The 14,942-nt window shown below is 47.2% G+C and overlaps 1 protein-coding gene across 3 annotated transcripts in view; it reads right to left on the bottom strand.

Moving 5' to 3' along the window:
• The window catches only part of LOC130297957 (oocyte zinc finger protein XlCOF22-like), a 29,607-nt gene extending 14,676 nt beyond the window's left edge, over positions 1–14,931 (bottom strand). Inside the window, exons 1-4 of one of the 3 annotated variants that reach the window (XM_056550824.1) lie at positions 14,891–14,931; positions 11,273–11,391; positions 9,373–9,552; positions 5,228–5,354 (exon numbers count right to left, since the gene is read on the bottom strand). In XM_056550824.1, coding sequence (XP_056406799.1) covers positions 5,228–5,354; positions 9,373–9,552; positions 11,273–11,350 — 385 coding nt within the window. In that variant the 5' untranslated portion in view covers positions 11,351–11,391; positions 14,891–14,931. Of the gene's footprint in view, positions 1–5,227; positions 5,355–9,372; positions 9,553–11,272; positions 11,392–14,840 lie in introns of all 3 variants that reach the window. The other 2 variants (XM_056550825.1, XM_056550826.1) reach the window with 2 other exon arrangements.
• Between the last annotated feature and the right edge of the window lie 11 nt (positions 14,932–14,942).

Here is a 14,942-nt window from a genome sequence, read left to right as displayed (position 1 = left end):
TGTATATGTGAATCAAATTTTTTTTTATTTTGAATATCAATTTTCCTTACAAGCAGAGAGCTTCAAAGTTAGAAAAATGCAAAATTTTCAATTTTTTCGTCAAATTTTGGGATTTTTCACCAAGAAAGGATGCAAGTTACCATAAAATTTTACCACTATGTTAAAGTAGAATATGTCACGAAAAAACAATCTCGGAATCAGAATAATAACTAAAAGCGTTCCAGAGTTATTAATGTTTAAAGTGACAGTGGTCAGAATTGCTGGCAAGATTCAACTGCAACGATAGGGACCTGATCCTCCGGTCGGCTCGGCGGCTGCCTGAAATTATAGTGCACAACGCCAAAGTATCAGTCTTCCCGGACTTCTCCTCTGGCCTGCAGCGCAAAAGAGCCTCCTTCACTTCTATCAAGGCAAGGCTGAGGGAGAGAGGAGTGCCCTATTCCATGGCCTACCCTGCCCGCCTTCGAATAGTGGATGGTAACCGGGCCGTGTTCTTTTCTACACCACAAGATGCTGATGAATGGCTTCGCCGGCAGCGCTGATCCGGGGATCTCCTGAGCTGTTTCACGGTTCGTGCTCCATGCTGCCGATACCTGCCGTGATGTCCTCTGCTGTGAGCCTCACCTTCCATCTCCCTTTCCCTCTTTTTGTTCCCCCCCCTCCCCCCATGTCGCTGGATACAAGGTACTGTACATTTTCCCTATGGCCCCTTTCCACACATGCCCTGTGCTTGGCCCTGTGACTCTTTACCCCATATTCCCTTTTCTCTTCCCCTGCCCCGTCTCCCATGCCTTTCCCCCTGCATTCCCTGGATGTGTGCCCCTCGTGGACCACCGCCCTGGGCTATGACTGACACTTCATCTGGATTTTCCCACTGAATCTTAGCTGGACTCTTCATGGCCATTCCCCTCCACCCCTCCTATTGCTCCAGGTGCTTATCCTGAGACTTGCAAGAATGGACTCAGGTGGTTGGCTCTTCTCGTTTGCCGTTCCGGGGTTCCCTAGCCCCCCTTCTTTTCTCCAGGCTAATCTTCCTGGGGGTTCTCCTGTACTGGTGTGGGAGACGTTGAAGGTGTACCTGCAGGGCTGTTTACGTTCTACGATTTCTGTCATTAAAAAGTCAACTTCTAGGAGGGAGGAGTTGGCCAGCCAGTGTGCGGATTTGGAGGCGCGATATGCTGCGGACCTGTCTGAGGCTAATAAAGTATCTTGGCTACGTGAGGGTCGACATTATATGTTGCACCTTCATGAGAAGGCCAATAGGAAATTATTTTTTCTAAGCAATATTATTTCGAACATGGGAATCGATCTAGTAAACTGTTAGCTCATATCGTTAGGCAGAATTCCTCTGTCCCGCCAATTCTTAAACTTTTGGCCTCAGATGGGTCCGAGCTGTTAGGCGTTGTGGAAATGGTGCAATGTTTCTCCTCCTTTTATTCTAACCTTAATTCTTCACAGGTACAGTATGACGATGCTGAGCTGACCACCTACCTGGACGGCATTGACTTCCCAGTTTTATCTGATGGTGACAGAACAATGTTAGATGCCCCCCTCACCTTGTTGGAAATACAGGATGCCATGGCGGACATGACCAAAGGTAAATCTCCGGGCCCAGATGGCCTTCCTCTGGAGGTTTACTTTGGGTATTCAAACACGCTCCATACGCCTCTGCTCGCCATGTTTGAGAGGGCGTTTGACAATGGCGTCTTGCCTGAATCCATGTATGAGGCGACCATAGTTGTTCTCCTAAAACCTGACAAGGATCCTCTAGAGTGTGGCTCTTACAAGCCAATTTCCTTGTTGAACTTGGATTACAAAATTCTTACTAAAGTTTTGGCTAACCGTTTGAATCATGTAATTCTGTCCATAATTAACCCTGATCAGTCCGGCTTTATGTCGGGAAATCCACGTCGGATAACATCCGTTGAGTCCAAACCACCGTCCAGGTGGGGAGTGCTCTAGGAGGGGATTGGGCCTTAGCGTCACTAGATGCCGCCAAGGCCTTTGACTCGGTGGAGTGGGGTTATCTATTGGCAGTCCTCACCAAGTTTGATTTTGGCCCCAACTTTCGGAAGTTGGTCTCCCTTCTCTATAGATGTCCGCGGGCTCGGATCCTGGTGAATGGTGTATGCTCTCCCCAGTTTGCCCTTGGCAGGGGTACGCGTCAGGGATGCCCTCTGTCTCCGCTCCTGTTTGCGGTGGCAGTGGAGCCCCTTGCTCTGCGTATTTGGCTGGATCCTGGCTTCCGCGGCATGTCTGTGGGGGGCAGGGAGGAGCGTATCGGCTTATAAGCCGATGACATGGTGTTGTTTCTTTCGGACCCAGTATTTATGCTCCCATATGCTATGGCCCTGATGGATTGTTTTGGGTTTTTCTCAGGTTTATATATCAATTGGACCAAATCTGCGGTGATGCCGCTTTTGTCTAAAGATTGTCCCCCAGTCATGAATGGTCTGCCAGTTTGCAGCTGGGGAGGCCCGTGATCATGCACGCGGCACCCCGTTTGTAATCAGTCCCCGGAGCGTGTTCGCTCCGGGTCTGATTACGGTCGACCGCAGGGCCGGCGGCGTGTGACGCCATGCCCCCGTGTGACGCCACGCCCCCGTGTGACATCACGCTCCGCCCCTCAATGCAAGCCTACGGGAGGGGGCGTGATAGCTATCAAGCCCCCCCCGTAGGCTTGCATTGAGGGGCGGAGCGTGACGTCACACGGGGGCGGAGGCGTGACGTCAAACGCCGCCGGCCCTGCGGTCGACCGTAATCAGACCCGGAGCGAACACGCTCCGGGGACTGATTACAAACGGGTTGCCAGGTGCAAGATCACGGGCGTCCCCAGCTGCGGGACTCCCGCGATCAGGCATCTTACCCCTTATCCTTTGGATAGGGGATAAGATGTGTAAGCACCGGAGTACCCCTTTAAATCCAAATTTCGCATATGGGCCACACTGCCATTGTCAGTCACCGGCCGCATAAACCTTATCAAACTTATTATCTTACCTAAATGTTTATACGTCCTGGAACATGCGTCCGTTCCTGTTCCTAAGTCTTTTTTTGACTCTATTCGCTCCCTCCTCTCTCCATTTATCTGGGGCCCCAATAGGCCTAAAATTCTCCTAACTACATTACAACAGCCCAAGTTGGAAGCGGGTATGTAGCTTCCAGACTTCTATCTTTATTATTTAGCGGGTCAGATTCGATATATTAGGCATTGGATTAGAGATGATGTCGGGCCTGATTCGGTGCAATCTCTTGCTCGGTTCATCCCGTCCTTGACCCTGCGGATGTTGCTAGAGAGCCCCACCCACGGTGGCCGGGCATATCTACCTCTCCATAAATTAGCTATAAAGGTTTGGCGGGCCTCTATGGTTATACTGACGTGCCCGAGGATACCCCATTGTGGTATAACCCTCACCTCACCCCATCTTGATACTGCTCTGGACCCAGTTTTTGGGCAGAATGTACGGTCCTCACTTTAGAACATGAATACCGTGACAACGTGCTATGTTCATTTGACCAGTTGCAATCTAGATACGATTTACCAAGAAACTGTTTTATTAAATACCTACAGCTGCGCCATGCATTGAATGCCCAGTTCCCTACGGGGGAGCTCACCGATCTCGGCTTTCCCTCTCATTGGAGTCCTGAAATCGCAAGGATCTAGGGGGCTGGAGTCCATCCTCTACACACACCTCATTCAGGCCAAGAACTCCCGCTCCCCATTGCCAGCGGTCCGGCATTGGGACTCTCATATTCCTAATTTGACTAAAGATGATTGGGAGGCCATTTTCTCTTCCCAAATACAAGTGTCCCTGGCAGCTAATAATAAATTGATCCAATTGAAAATTATTCATTATAGTTATATTACCCCCCTTAGATTGCATAGAATGGGTCGTTCTGACTCTGATGCTCGTCATTGTTGTGGAGCTGCTAGGGCCGACTTCTGGCACCTGATATGGGCTTGCCCCTCCATTATGTCCTTTTGGCATGAAGTCCTCCGCCTTCTCGCTACTCTGGCTCACCCTGTCTCCTGATCCCTTGATTTGTCTATTTGGATGAGGAGATATGGACGCATCACGTACGCACACTTTTGCGGGAAACCTTGTTCATGGCCAGGAAAGCTATTGCTCTCAAATGGATGGACCCCGGCCCTCCTACTATATCTCAATGGAAGGCGCTTGTTAATGCAACACTCCCTTTCTCTCATATCGTATACAAGAATAGGAAACACCCGGGTAACTTTCTCTATGTGTGGGGTGTTTGGTGCTCCTCTCCATTAACTCAATGTTCCTATTCTAGGTCTTCTCCTCGGACCCCGTAACAGCTCCCATTCGATCTTGACTGTTGTCTTCTGTCCGAACTCCTCTGAGTCTCTGGCTGGCTGTTCTCTGTCGTATATGTGGATGCATGGGTCTGTTAGGTCGAATTATTTATCCACCTCTTTTGAAACACGGTGGTATCTACAATTCTCGTTGTATAGTTCAAAGTTACTGTTTTAGGCGTCTGTTCGCTATATGTTTATTTTATATACCTCAGTTTGGTGTTGTTTATTTTATTTTCTCTGACTGATTTGTATTGCTCGACATAGGATGGGTTATTCTGTGGTTTACATTCAGTTCACATGTACTAGACTTCGAGTGCCTTATTGTGAGGACTTGGATTGTGACCTTTTTGCACTTTATTGGGCCTGACGCCTGATTTGTTAACTTTTCAATAAAACTAATTAAAAAATATATATTTTGCTTTTCAAAAATAAACACTGTATATATATAATTTCATTTTTATATTGTCAACATTAATGTAATCATTACTGTTTATTACCTGTAAACAATAAATTTGCATTATGTTTTATTAATTCTTTTAAGTTAGTATTTTGCTTTTCAAAAATAATAAACAAACAGAATAACCTAAAAGAACGCACTCCAGAGGCCCCAGGTAACGCCCCGTTATAATAAACATGTGACATCACAATAAGAAGGATCAGCAACAATAAATCTGCACATTTTATTCCTATGTGTTATTTTATTATATTGCAAAGCTACCTCCATAACGTCACAAAGAACTTAATATCTGGAAACAGTCAGCTCAAATGTATCGGACGCCAGATCGTAATTTTGATAATTTTTTATGTTTCTGATTTTTTTAACCATATTTTACATTTCATAAATGAGTTATGATATTACCGACACCATGTAGTGAGAGTGATATCTATATATATGTCTCCTCTTACCTTGTGATGTGAGGGGCCGGTGATCCTCCATCATGACTATGTCCTGGTACAGATCCTTGTGTCCTTCTACATACTCCCACTCCTCCATGGAGAAATAAACCGCCACATCCTGACACCTTATAGGAACCTGACACACAATGATACCGTCATCACCAGACCCCTCCATTACTGTATAATGTCCCAGCAGTGTCACCTCTCTAATCATCACCAGACCCCTCCATTACTGTATAATGTCCCAGCAGTGTCACCTCTCTAATCATCACCAGAGCCCTCCATTACTGTATAATGTCCCAGCAGTGTCCTCTCTAATCATCACCAGACCCCTCCATTACTGTATAATGTCCCAGCAGTGTCACCTCTCCAGTCATCACCAGACCCCTCCATTACTGTAAAATGTCCCAGCAGTGTCACCTCTCTAATCATCACCAGACCCCTCCATTACTGTATAATGTCCCAGCAGTGTCACCTCTCTAATCATCACCAGACCCATCCATTACTGTATAATGTCCCAGCAGTGTCACCTCTCCAGTCATCACCAGACCCCTCCATTACTGTATAATGTCCCAGCAGTGTCACCTCTCTAATCATCACCATACCCCTCCATTACTGTATAATGTACCAGCAGTGTCACCTCTCTAATCATCACCAGACCCCTCCATTACTGTATAATGTCCCAGCAGTGTCACCTCTCTAATCATCACCAGACCCCTCCATTACTGTATAATGTCCCAGCAGTGTCACCTCTCTAATCATCACCAGACCCCTCCATTACTGTATAATGTCCCAGCAGTGTCACCTCTCCAGTCATCACCAGACCCCTCCATTACTGTATAATGTCCCAGCAGTGTCACCTCTCTAATCATCACCAGACCCCTCCATTACTGTATAATGTCCCAGCAGTGTCACCTCTCCAGTCATCGCCAGACCCCTCCATTACTGTATAATGTCCCAGCAGTGTCACCTCTCTAATCATCACCAGACCCCTCCATTACTGTATAATGTCCCAGCAGTGTCACCTCTCTAATCATCACCAGACCCCTCCATTACTGTATAATGTCCCAGCAGTGTCACCTCTCTAATCATCACCAGACCCCTCCATTACTGTATAATGTCCCAGCAGTGTCACCTGTCATCACCAGACCCCTCTATTACTATATAATGTCCCAGCAGTGTCACCTCTCTAATCATCACCAGACCCCTTCATTACTATATAATGTCCCAGCAGTGTCACCTCTCCAGTCATCACCAGACCCCTCCATTACTGTATAATGTCCCAGCACTGTCACCTCTCCAGTCATCACCAGATCCCTCAATTCCTGTATAATGTCCCATCAGGGTCACCTCTCCAGTCATCACCAGACCCCTCCATTACTGGATAATGTCCCAGCAGTGTCACCTCTCCAGTCATCACCAGACCCCTCCATTACTGTATAATGTCCCAGCAGTGTCACCTCTCTAATCATCACCAGACCCCTCCATTACTGTATAATGTCCCAGCAGTGTCACTTCTCTAATCATCACCAGACCCCTCCATTACTGTATAATGTCCCAGCAGTGTCACCTCTCCAGTCATCACCAGACCCCTCCATTACTGTATAATGTCACAGCAGTGTCAACTCTCCAGTCATCACGAGACCCTTCCATTACTGTATAATGTCCCAGCAGTGTCACCTCTCCAGTCATCACGAGACTCCTCCATTACTGTATAATGTCCTAGCAGTGTCACCTCTGCAGTCATCACCAGACCTCTCCATTACTGTATAATGTCCCAGCAGGGTCACCTCTCTAATCATCACCAGACCCCTCTTTTACTGTATAATGTCCTAGCAGTGTCACCTCTCCAGTCATCACCAGACCCCTCCATTACTGTATAATGTCCCAGCAGTCACCTCTCTAATCATCACCAGACCCCTCCATTACTGTATAATGTCCCAGCAGTGTCACCTCTATAATCATCACCAGACCCCTCCATTACTGTATAATGTCCCAGCAGTGTCACCTCTATAATCATCACCAGACCCCTCCATTACTGTATAATGTCCCAGCAGTGTCACCTCTTCAATCATCACCAGACCCCTCCATTACTGTATAATGTCCCAGCAGGGTCACCTCTCCAGTCATCACCAGATACCTCCATTACTGTATAATGTCCCAGCAGTGTCACCTCTCCAGTCATCACCAGACCCCCTCCATTACTGTATAATGTCCCAGCAGTGTCACCTCTCTAGTCAAAACCAGACCCCTCCATTACTGTATAATGTCCCAGCAGTGTCACCTCTCCAGTCATCACCAGACCCCTCCATTACTGTATAATGCCCCAGCAGTGTCACCTCTCTAATCATCACCAGACCCCTCCATTACTGTATAATGTCCCAGCAGTGTCACCTCTCCAATCATCATCACCAGACCCCTCCATTACTGTATAATGTCCCAGCAGTGTCACCTCTCCAGTCATCACCAGACCTCTCCATTACTATATAATGTCCCAGCAGTGTCACCTCTCCAGTCATCACAAGACCCCTCCATTACTGTATAATTTACCAGCAGGGTCACCTCTCCAGTAATCACCAGACCCCTCCATTACTGTATAATGTCCCAGCAGTGTCACCTCTCCAGTCATCACCAGACCCCTCCATTACAGTATAATGTCCCAGCAGGGTCACCTCTCCAAGCATCACCAGACCCCTCCATTACTGTATAATGTCCCAGCAGTGTCAGCTCTCTAATCATCACCAGATCCCTCCATTACTGTATAATGTCCCAGCAGTGTCACCTCTCTAATCATCACCAGATCCCTCCATTACTGTATAATGTCCCAGCAGGGTCACCTCTCTAATCATCACCAGACCCCTCCATTACTGTATAATGTCCCAGCAGTGTCACCTCTCCAGTCATCACTAGACCCCTCCATTACTGTATAATGTCCCAGCAGTGTCACCTCTCCAGTCATCACTAGACCCCTCCATTACTGTATAATGTCCCAGCAGAGTCACCTCTCCAGTCATCACCAGACCCCTCCATTACTGTATAATGTCCCAGCAGTGTCACCTCTCCAGTCATCACCAGACCCCTCCATTACAGTATAATGTCCCAGCAGGGTCACCTCTCCAAGCATCACCAGACCCCTCCATTACTGTATAATGTCCCAGCAGTGTCAGCTCTCTAATCATCACCAGATCCCTCCATTACTGTATAATGTCCCAGCAGGGTCACCTCTCTAATCATCACCAGACCCCTCCATTACTGTATAATGTCCCAGCAGTGTCACCTCTCCAGTCATCACTAGACCCCTCCATTACTGTATAATGTCCCAGCAGTGTCACCTCTCCAGTCATCACTAGACCCCTCCATTACTGTATAATGTCCCAGCAGAGTCACCTCTCCAGTCATCACCAGACCCCTCCATTACTGTATAATGTCCCAAAAGTGTCACCTCTCTAATCATCACCAGACCCCTCCATTACTGTATAATGTCCCAGCAGTGTCACCTCTCCAGTCATCACCGGACCCCTCCATTACTGTAGAATGTCCCAGCAGTGTCACCTCTCTAATCATCACCAGACCCCTCCATTACTGTATAATGTTCCAGCAGTGTCACCTCTCTAATCATCACCAGACCCCTCCATTACTGTATAATGTCCCAGCAGTGTCACCTCTCTAATCATCACCAGACCCCTCCATTACTGTATAATATCCCAGCAGTGTCACCTCTCTAATCATCACCAGACCCCTCCATTACTGTATAATGTCCAGCAGTGTTACCTCTCCAGTCATCACCAGACCCCTCCATTACTGTATAATGTCCAGCAGGGTCACCTCTCCAGTCATCACCAGACCCCTCCATTACTGTATAATGTACCAGCAGGGTCAACTCTCCAGTCATCACCAGACCCCTCCATTACTGTATAATGTCCCAGCAGGGTCACCTCTCCAAGCATCACCAGACCCCTCCATTACTGTATAATGTCCCAGCAGTGTCAGCTCTCTAATCATCACCAGATCCCTCCATTACTGTATAATGTCCCAGCAGGGTCACCTCTCTAATCATCACCAGACCCCTCCATTACTGTATAATGTCCCAGCAGTGTCACCTCTCCAGTCATCACCAGACCCCCCCATTACTGTATAATGTCCAGCAGGGTCACCTCTCCAGTCAGCAGCTCAGTGATCCTGTGGATGAGTTCTAGGATCTTCTCCTCATGTATCAGTGAGTGAGGTGGGGGCTCCATGATGGGGCCCCGGGCCCTGCTCCATCCTCCTGACTCATGGAGATGGCTGCTGGGGGCCACACACTCCCCCCATGTCTTCTTCACTATGGTGTAATCCTGTGTATGGAGAGAGACAATGAGGGGACTGACCCCAGTATTCCTCCCCCACTACAAAGAGGAGATTGTGCCCCCTGTATAGAGCTCTAGTGAGCACATCTGGAATACTGGGGTCAGTTCTGGAGACTTCACCTACAAAGAGACATCCAGAACATAGAGCGGGGCCAAAGATGGGGGACAACAATGGTGGAAATGTAGATGTGGGGACAACAATGGTGGAAATGTAGATGGGGGGACAACAATGGTGGAAATGTAGATGGGGGGGGACAACAATGGTGGAAATGTAGATGGGGACAACAATGGTGGAAATGTAGATGGGGGACAACAATGGTGGAAATGTAGATGGGGACAACAATGGTGGAAATGTAGTTGGGGGACAACAATGGTGGAAATGTAGATGGAGGACAACAATGGTGGAAATGTAGATGGGGGACAACAATGGAGGAAATGTAGATGGGGGGGGGGCAACAATGGTGGAAATGTAGATGGGGGGACAACAATGGTGGAAATGTAGATGGGGGACAACAATGGTGGAAATGTAGATGGGGGACAACAATGGTGGAAATGTAGATGGGGGACAACAATGGTGGAGATGTAGATGGGGGGACAACAATGGTGGAAATGTAGATGGGGACAACAATGGTGGAAATGTAGATGAGGGACAACAATGGTGGAAATGTAGATGGGGGAACAACAATGGTGGAAATGTAGATGGGGGGACAACAATGGTGGAAATGTAGATGGGGGACAACAATGGTGGAAATGTAGATGGGGGACAACAATGGTGGAAATGTAGATGGGGACAACAATGGTGGAAATGTAGATGGGGACAACAATGGTGGAAATGTAGATGGGGACAACAATGGTGGAAATGAAGATGGGGACAACAATGGTGGAAATGTAGATGGGGACAACAATGGTGGAAATGTAGATGGGGGGGACAACAATGGTGGAAATGTAGATGGGGGGGACAACAATGGTGGAAATGAAGATGGGGGGACAACAATGGTGGAAATGTAGATGGAGACAACAATGGTGGAAATGTAGATGGGGACAACAATGGTGGAAATGTAGATGGGGGACAACAATGGTGGAAATGTAGATGGGGGACAACAATGGTGGAAATGTAGATGGGGACAACAATGGTGGAAATGTAGATGAGGGACAACAATGGTGGAAATGTAGATGGAGACAACAATGGTGGAAATGTAGATGGGGACAACAATGGTGGAAATGTAAATGGGGACAACAATGGTGGAAATGTAGATGGGGACAACAATGGTGGAAATGTAAATGGGGACAACAATGGTGGAAATGTAGATGGGGACAACAATGGTGGAAATGTAGATGGGGGGACAACAATGGTGGAAATGTAGATGGAGACAACAATGGTGGAAATGTAGATGGGGAAAACAATGGTGGAAATGTAGATGGGGACAACAATGTTGGAAATGTAGATGGGGACAACAATGGTGGAAATGTAGATGGGGGGACAACAATGGTGGAAATGTAGATGGAGACAACAATGGTGGAAATGTAGATGGGGACAACAATGGTGGAAATGTAGATGGGGACAACAATGTTGGAAATGTAGATGGGGACAACAATGGTGGAAATGTAGATGGGGGGACAACAATGGTGGAAATGTAGATGGGACAACAATGGTGGAAATGTAGATGGTGGGGACAACAATGGTGGAAATGTAGATGGGTCACCTCACCTCTCCGGTCAGCAGGTGGAGGATCTCCAGAGTGAAGTGTAATATTCTCTTAGTCGTCTCATTTCGGTCCTTGTCCATCCTCGAGGGTCATTCAGGAGAAGAGGAGACAACTGGATCAGCTGGAGGAGAATGGGGTGACACACTGTAACAAACCTCCTCCTCATGTAATCTCCTTACTACTGAGGTGACACACTGTAACAAACCTCCTCCTCCTCATGTAATCTCCTTACTACTGGGGTGACACACTGTAACAAACCTCCTCCACATGTAATCTCATTACTACTGGGGTGACACACTGTAACAAACCTCCTCCTCATGTAATCTCCTTAATACTGAGGTGACACACTGTAACCAACCTCCTCCTCATGTAATCTCCTCACTACTGGGGTGACACACTGTAACAAACCTCCTCATATAATCTCCTTACTACTGGGGTGACACACTGTAACAAACCTCCTCCTCATGTAATCTCCTTACTACTGGGGTGACACACTGTAACCAACCTCCTCCTCATGTAATCTCCTTACTACTGGGGTGACACACTGTAACAAACCCCCTCCTCATGTAATCTCCTTACTACTGGGGTGACACACTGTAACAAACCTCCTCATATAATCTCCTTACTACTGGGGTGACACACTGTAACAAACCTCCTCCTCCTCATGTAATCTCCTTACTACTGGGGTGACACACTGTAACAAACCTCCTCCACATGTAATCTCATTACTACTGGGGTGACACACTGTAACAAACCTCCTCCTCATGTAATCTCCTTACTACTGGGGTGACACACTGTAACCAACCTCCTCCTCATGTAATCTCCTTACTACTGGGGTGACACACTGTAACAAACCTTCTCCTCATGTAATCTCCTTACTACTGGGGTGACACACTGTAACCAACCTCCTCCTCCTCCTCATGTAATCTCCTTACTACTGGGGTGACACACTGTAACAAACCTCCTCATCATGTAATCTCCTTACTACTGAGGTGACACACTGTAACAAACCTCCTCCTCCTCATGTAATCTCCTTACTACTGGGGTGACACACTGTAACAAACCTCCTCCACATGTAATCTCATTACTACTGGGGTGACACACTGTAACAAACCTCCTCCTCATGTAATCTCCTTACTACTGGGGTGACACACTGTAACCAACCTCCTCCTCATGTAATCTCCTTACTACTGGGGTGACACACTGTAACAAACCTTCTTCTCATGTAATCTCCTTACTACTGGGGTGACACACTGTAACAAACCTCCTCCTCATGTAATCTCCTTACTACTGGGGTGACACACTGTAACCAACCTCCTCCTCATGTAATCTCCTTACTACTGGGGTGACACACTGTAACAAACCTCCTCCTCATGTAATCTCCTTACTACTGGGGTGACACACTGTAACAAACCTCCTCATATAATCTCCTTACTACTGGGGTGACACACTGTAACCAACCTCCTCCTCCTCCTCATGTAATCTCCTTACTACTGGGGTGACACACTGTAACAAACCTCCTCATCATGTAATCTCCTTACTACTGAGGTGACACACTGTAACAAACCTCCTCCTCCTCATGTAATCTCCTTACTACTGGGGTGACACACTGTAACAAACCTCCTCCACATGTAATCTCATTACTACTGGGGTGACACACTGTAACAAACCTCCTCCTCATGTAATCTCCTTACTACTGGGGTGACACACTGTAACCAACCTCCTCCTCATGTAATCTCCTTACTACTGGGGTGACACACTGTAACAAACCTTCTTCTCATGTAATCTCCTTACTACTGGGGTGACACACTGTAACAAACCTCCTCCTCATGTAATCTCCTTACTACTGGGGTGACACACTGTAACCAACCTCCTCCTCATGTAATCTCCTTACTACTGGGGTGACACACTGTAACAAACCTCCTCCTCATGTAATCTCCTTACTACTGGGGTGACACACTGTAACAAACCTCCTCATATAATCTCCTTACTACTGGGGTGACACACTGTAACAAACCTCCTCCTCATGTAATCTCCTTACTACTGGGGTGACACACTGTAACAACCCCCCTCCTCATGTAATCTCCTTACTACTGGGGTGACACACTGTAACAAACCTCCTCATCATGAATCTCCTCACTACTGGGGTGACACACTGTAACAAACCTTCTCCTCATGTAATCTTCTTACTACTGGGGTGACACACTGTAACAAACCTCCTTCTCATGTAATCTCCTTACTACTGGGGTGACACACTGTAACAAACCTCCTCATCATGTAATCTCCTTACTACTGGGGTGACACACTGTAACAATCCTCCTCCTCCTCATGTAATATCCTTACTACTGGGGTGACACACTGTAACCAACCTCCTCCCCATGTAATCTCCTTACTACTGGGGTGACACACTGTAACAAACCCCCTCCTCATGTAATCTCCTTACTACTGGGGTGACACACTGTAACAAACCTCCTCCCCATGTAATCTCCTTACTACTGGGGTGACACACTGTAACAAACCTCCTCCTCATGTAATCTCCTTACTACTGGGGTGACACACTGTAACAAACCTCCTCCTCATGTAATCTCCTTACTACTGGGGTGACACACTGTAACAAACCTCCTCCCCATGTAATCTCCTTACTACTGGGGTGACACACTGTAACAAACCTCCTCCTCATGTAATATCCTTACTACTGGGGTGACAAACTGTAACAATCCTCCTCCTCATGTAATCTCCTTACTACTGGGGTGACACACTGTAACAAACCTCCTCCTCATGTAATATCCTTACTACTGGGGTGACACACTGTAACAATCCTCCTCCTCCTCATGTAATCTCCTTATTACTGGGGTGACACACTGTAACAAACCTCCTCCTCATGTAATCTCCTTACTACTGGGGTGACACACTGTAACAAACCTCCTCCTCATGTAATCTCCTTACTACTGGGGTGACACACTGTAACAAACCTCCTCCTCATGTAATCTCCTTACTACTGGGGTGACACACTGTAACAAACCTCCTCCTCATGTAATCTCCTTACTACTGGGGTGACACACTGTAACAAACCTCCTCCTCATGTAATCTCCTTACTACTGGGGTGACACACTGTAACAAACCTCCTCCCCATGTAATCTCCTTACTACTGGGGTGACACACTGTAACAAACCTCCTCCTCATGTAATCTCCTTACTACTGGGGTGACACACTGTAACAAACCTCCTCCTCATGTAATCTCCTGACTACTGGGGTGACACTGTAACAATCCTCCTCCTCATGTAATCTCCTTACTACTGGGGTGACACACTGTAACAAACCTCCTCCTCATGTAATCTCCTTACTACTGGGGTGACACACTGTAACAAACCTCCTCCCCATGTAATCTCCTTACTACTGGGGTGACACACTGTAACAAACCTCCTCCTCATGTAATCTCCTTACTACTGGGGTGACACACTGTAACAAACCTCCTCCTCATGTAATCTCCTTACTACTGGGGTGACACACTGTAACAAACCTCCTCCTCATGTAATCTCCTTACTACAGGGGTGACACACTGTAACAAACCTCCTCCTCATGTAATCTCCTTACTACAGGGGTGACACACTGTAACAAACCTCCTCCTATCGCAGTTTCCATACCGCCCGACATGTATTTGGTAGATTCAGG

The sequence above is a fragment of the Hyla sarda genome (genome assembly GCF_029499605.1).
Source record: "Hyla sarda isolate aHylSar1 chromosome 1 unlocalized genomic scaffold, aHylSar1.hap1 SUPER_1_unloc_12, whole genome shotgun sequence".
In the NCBI taxonomy this organism is placed as follows: Eukaryota; Metazoa; Chordata; class Amphibia; order Anura; family Hylidae; genus Hyla; species Hyla sarda.
The sequence above is the reverse complement of the archived record's forward strand: the minus strand, read 5'-3'. Positions and strand labels throughout refer to the sequence as shown.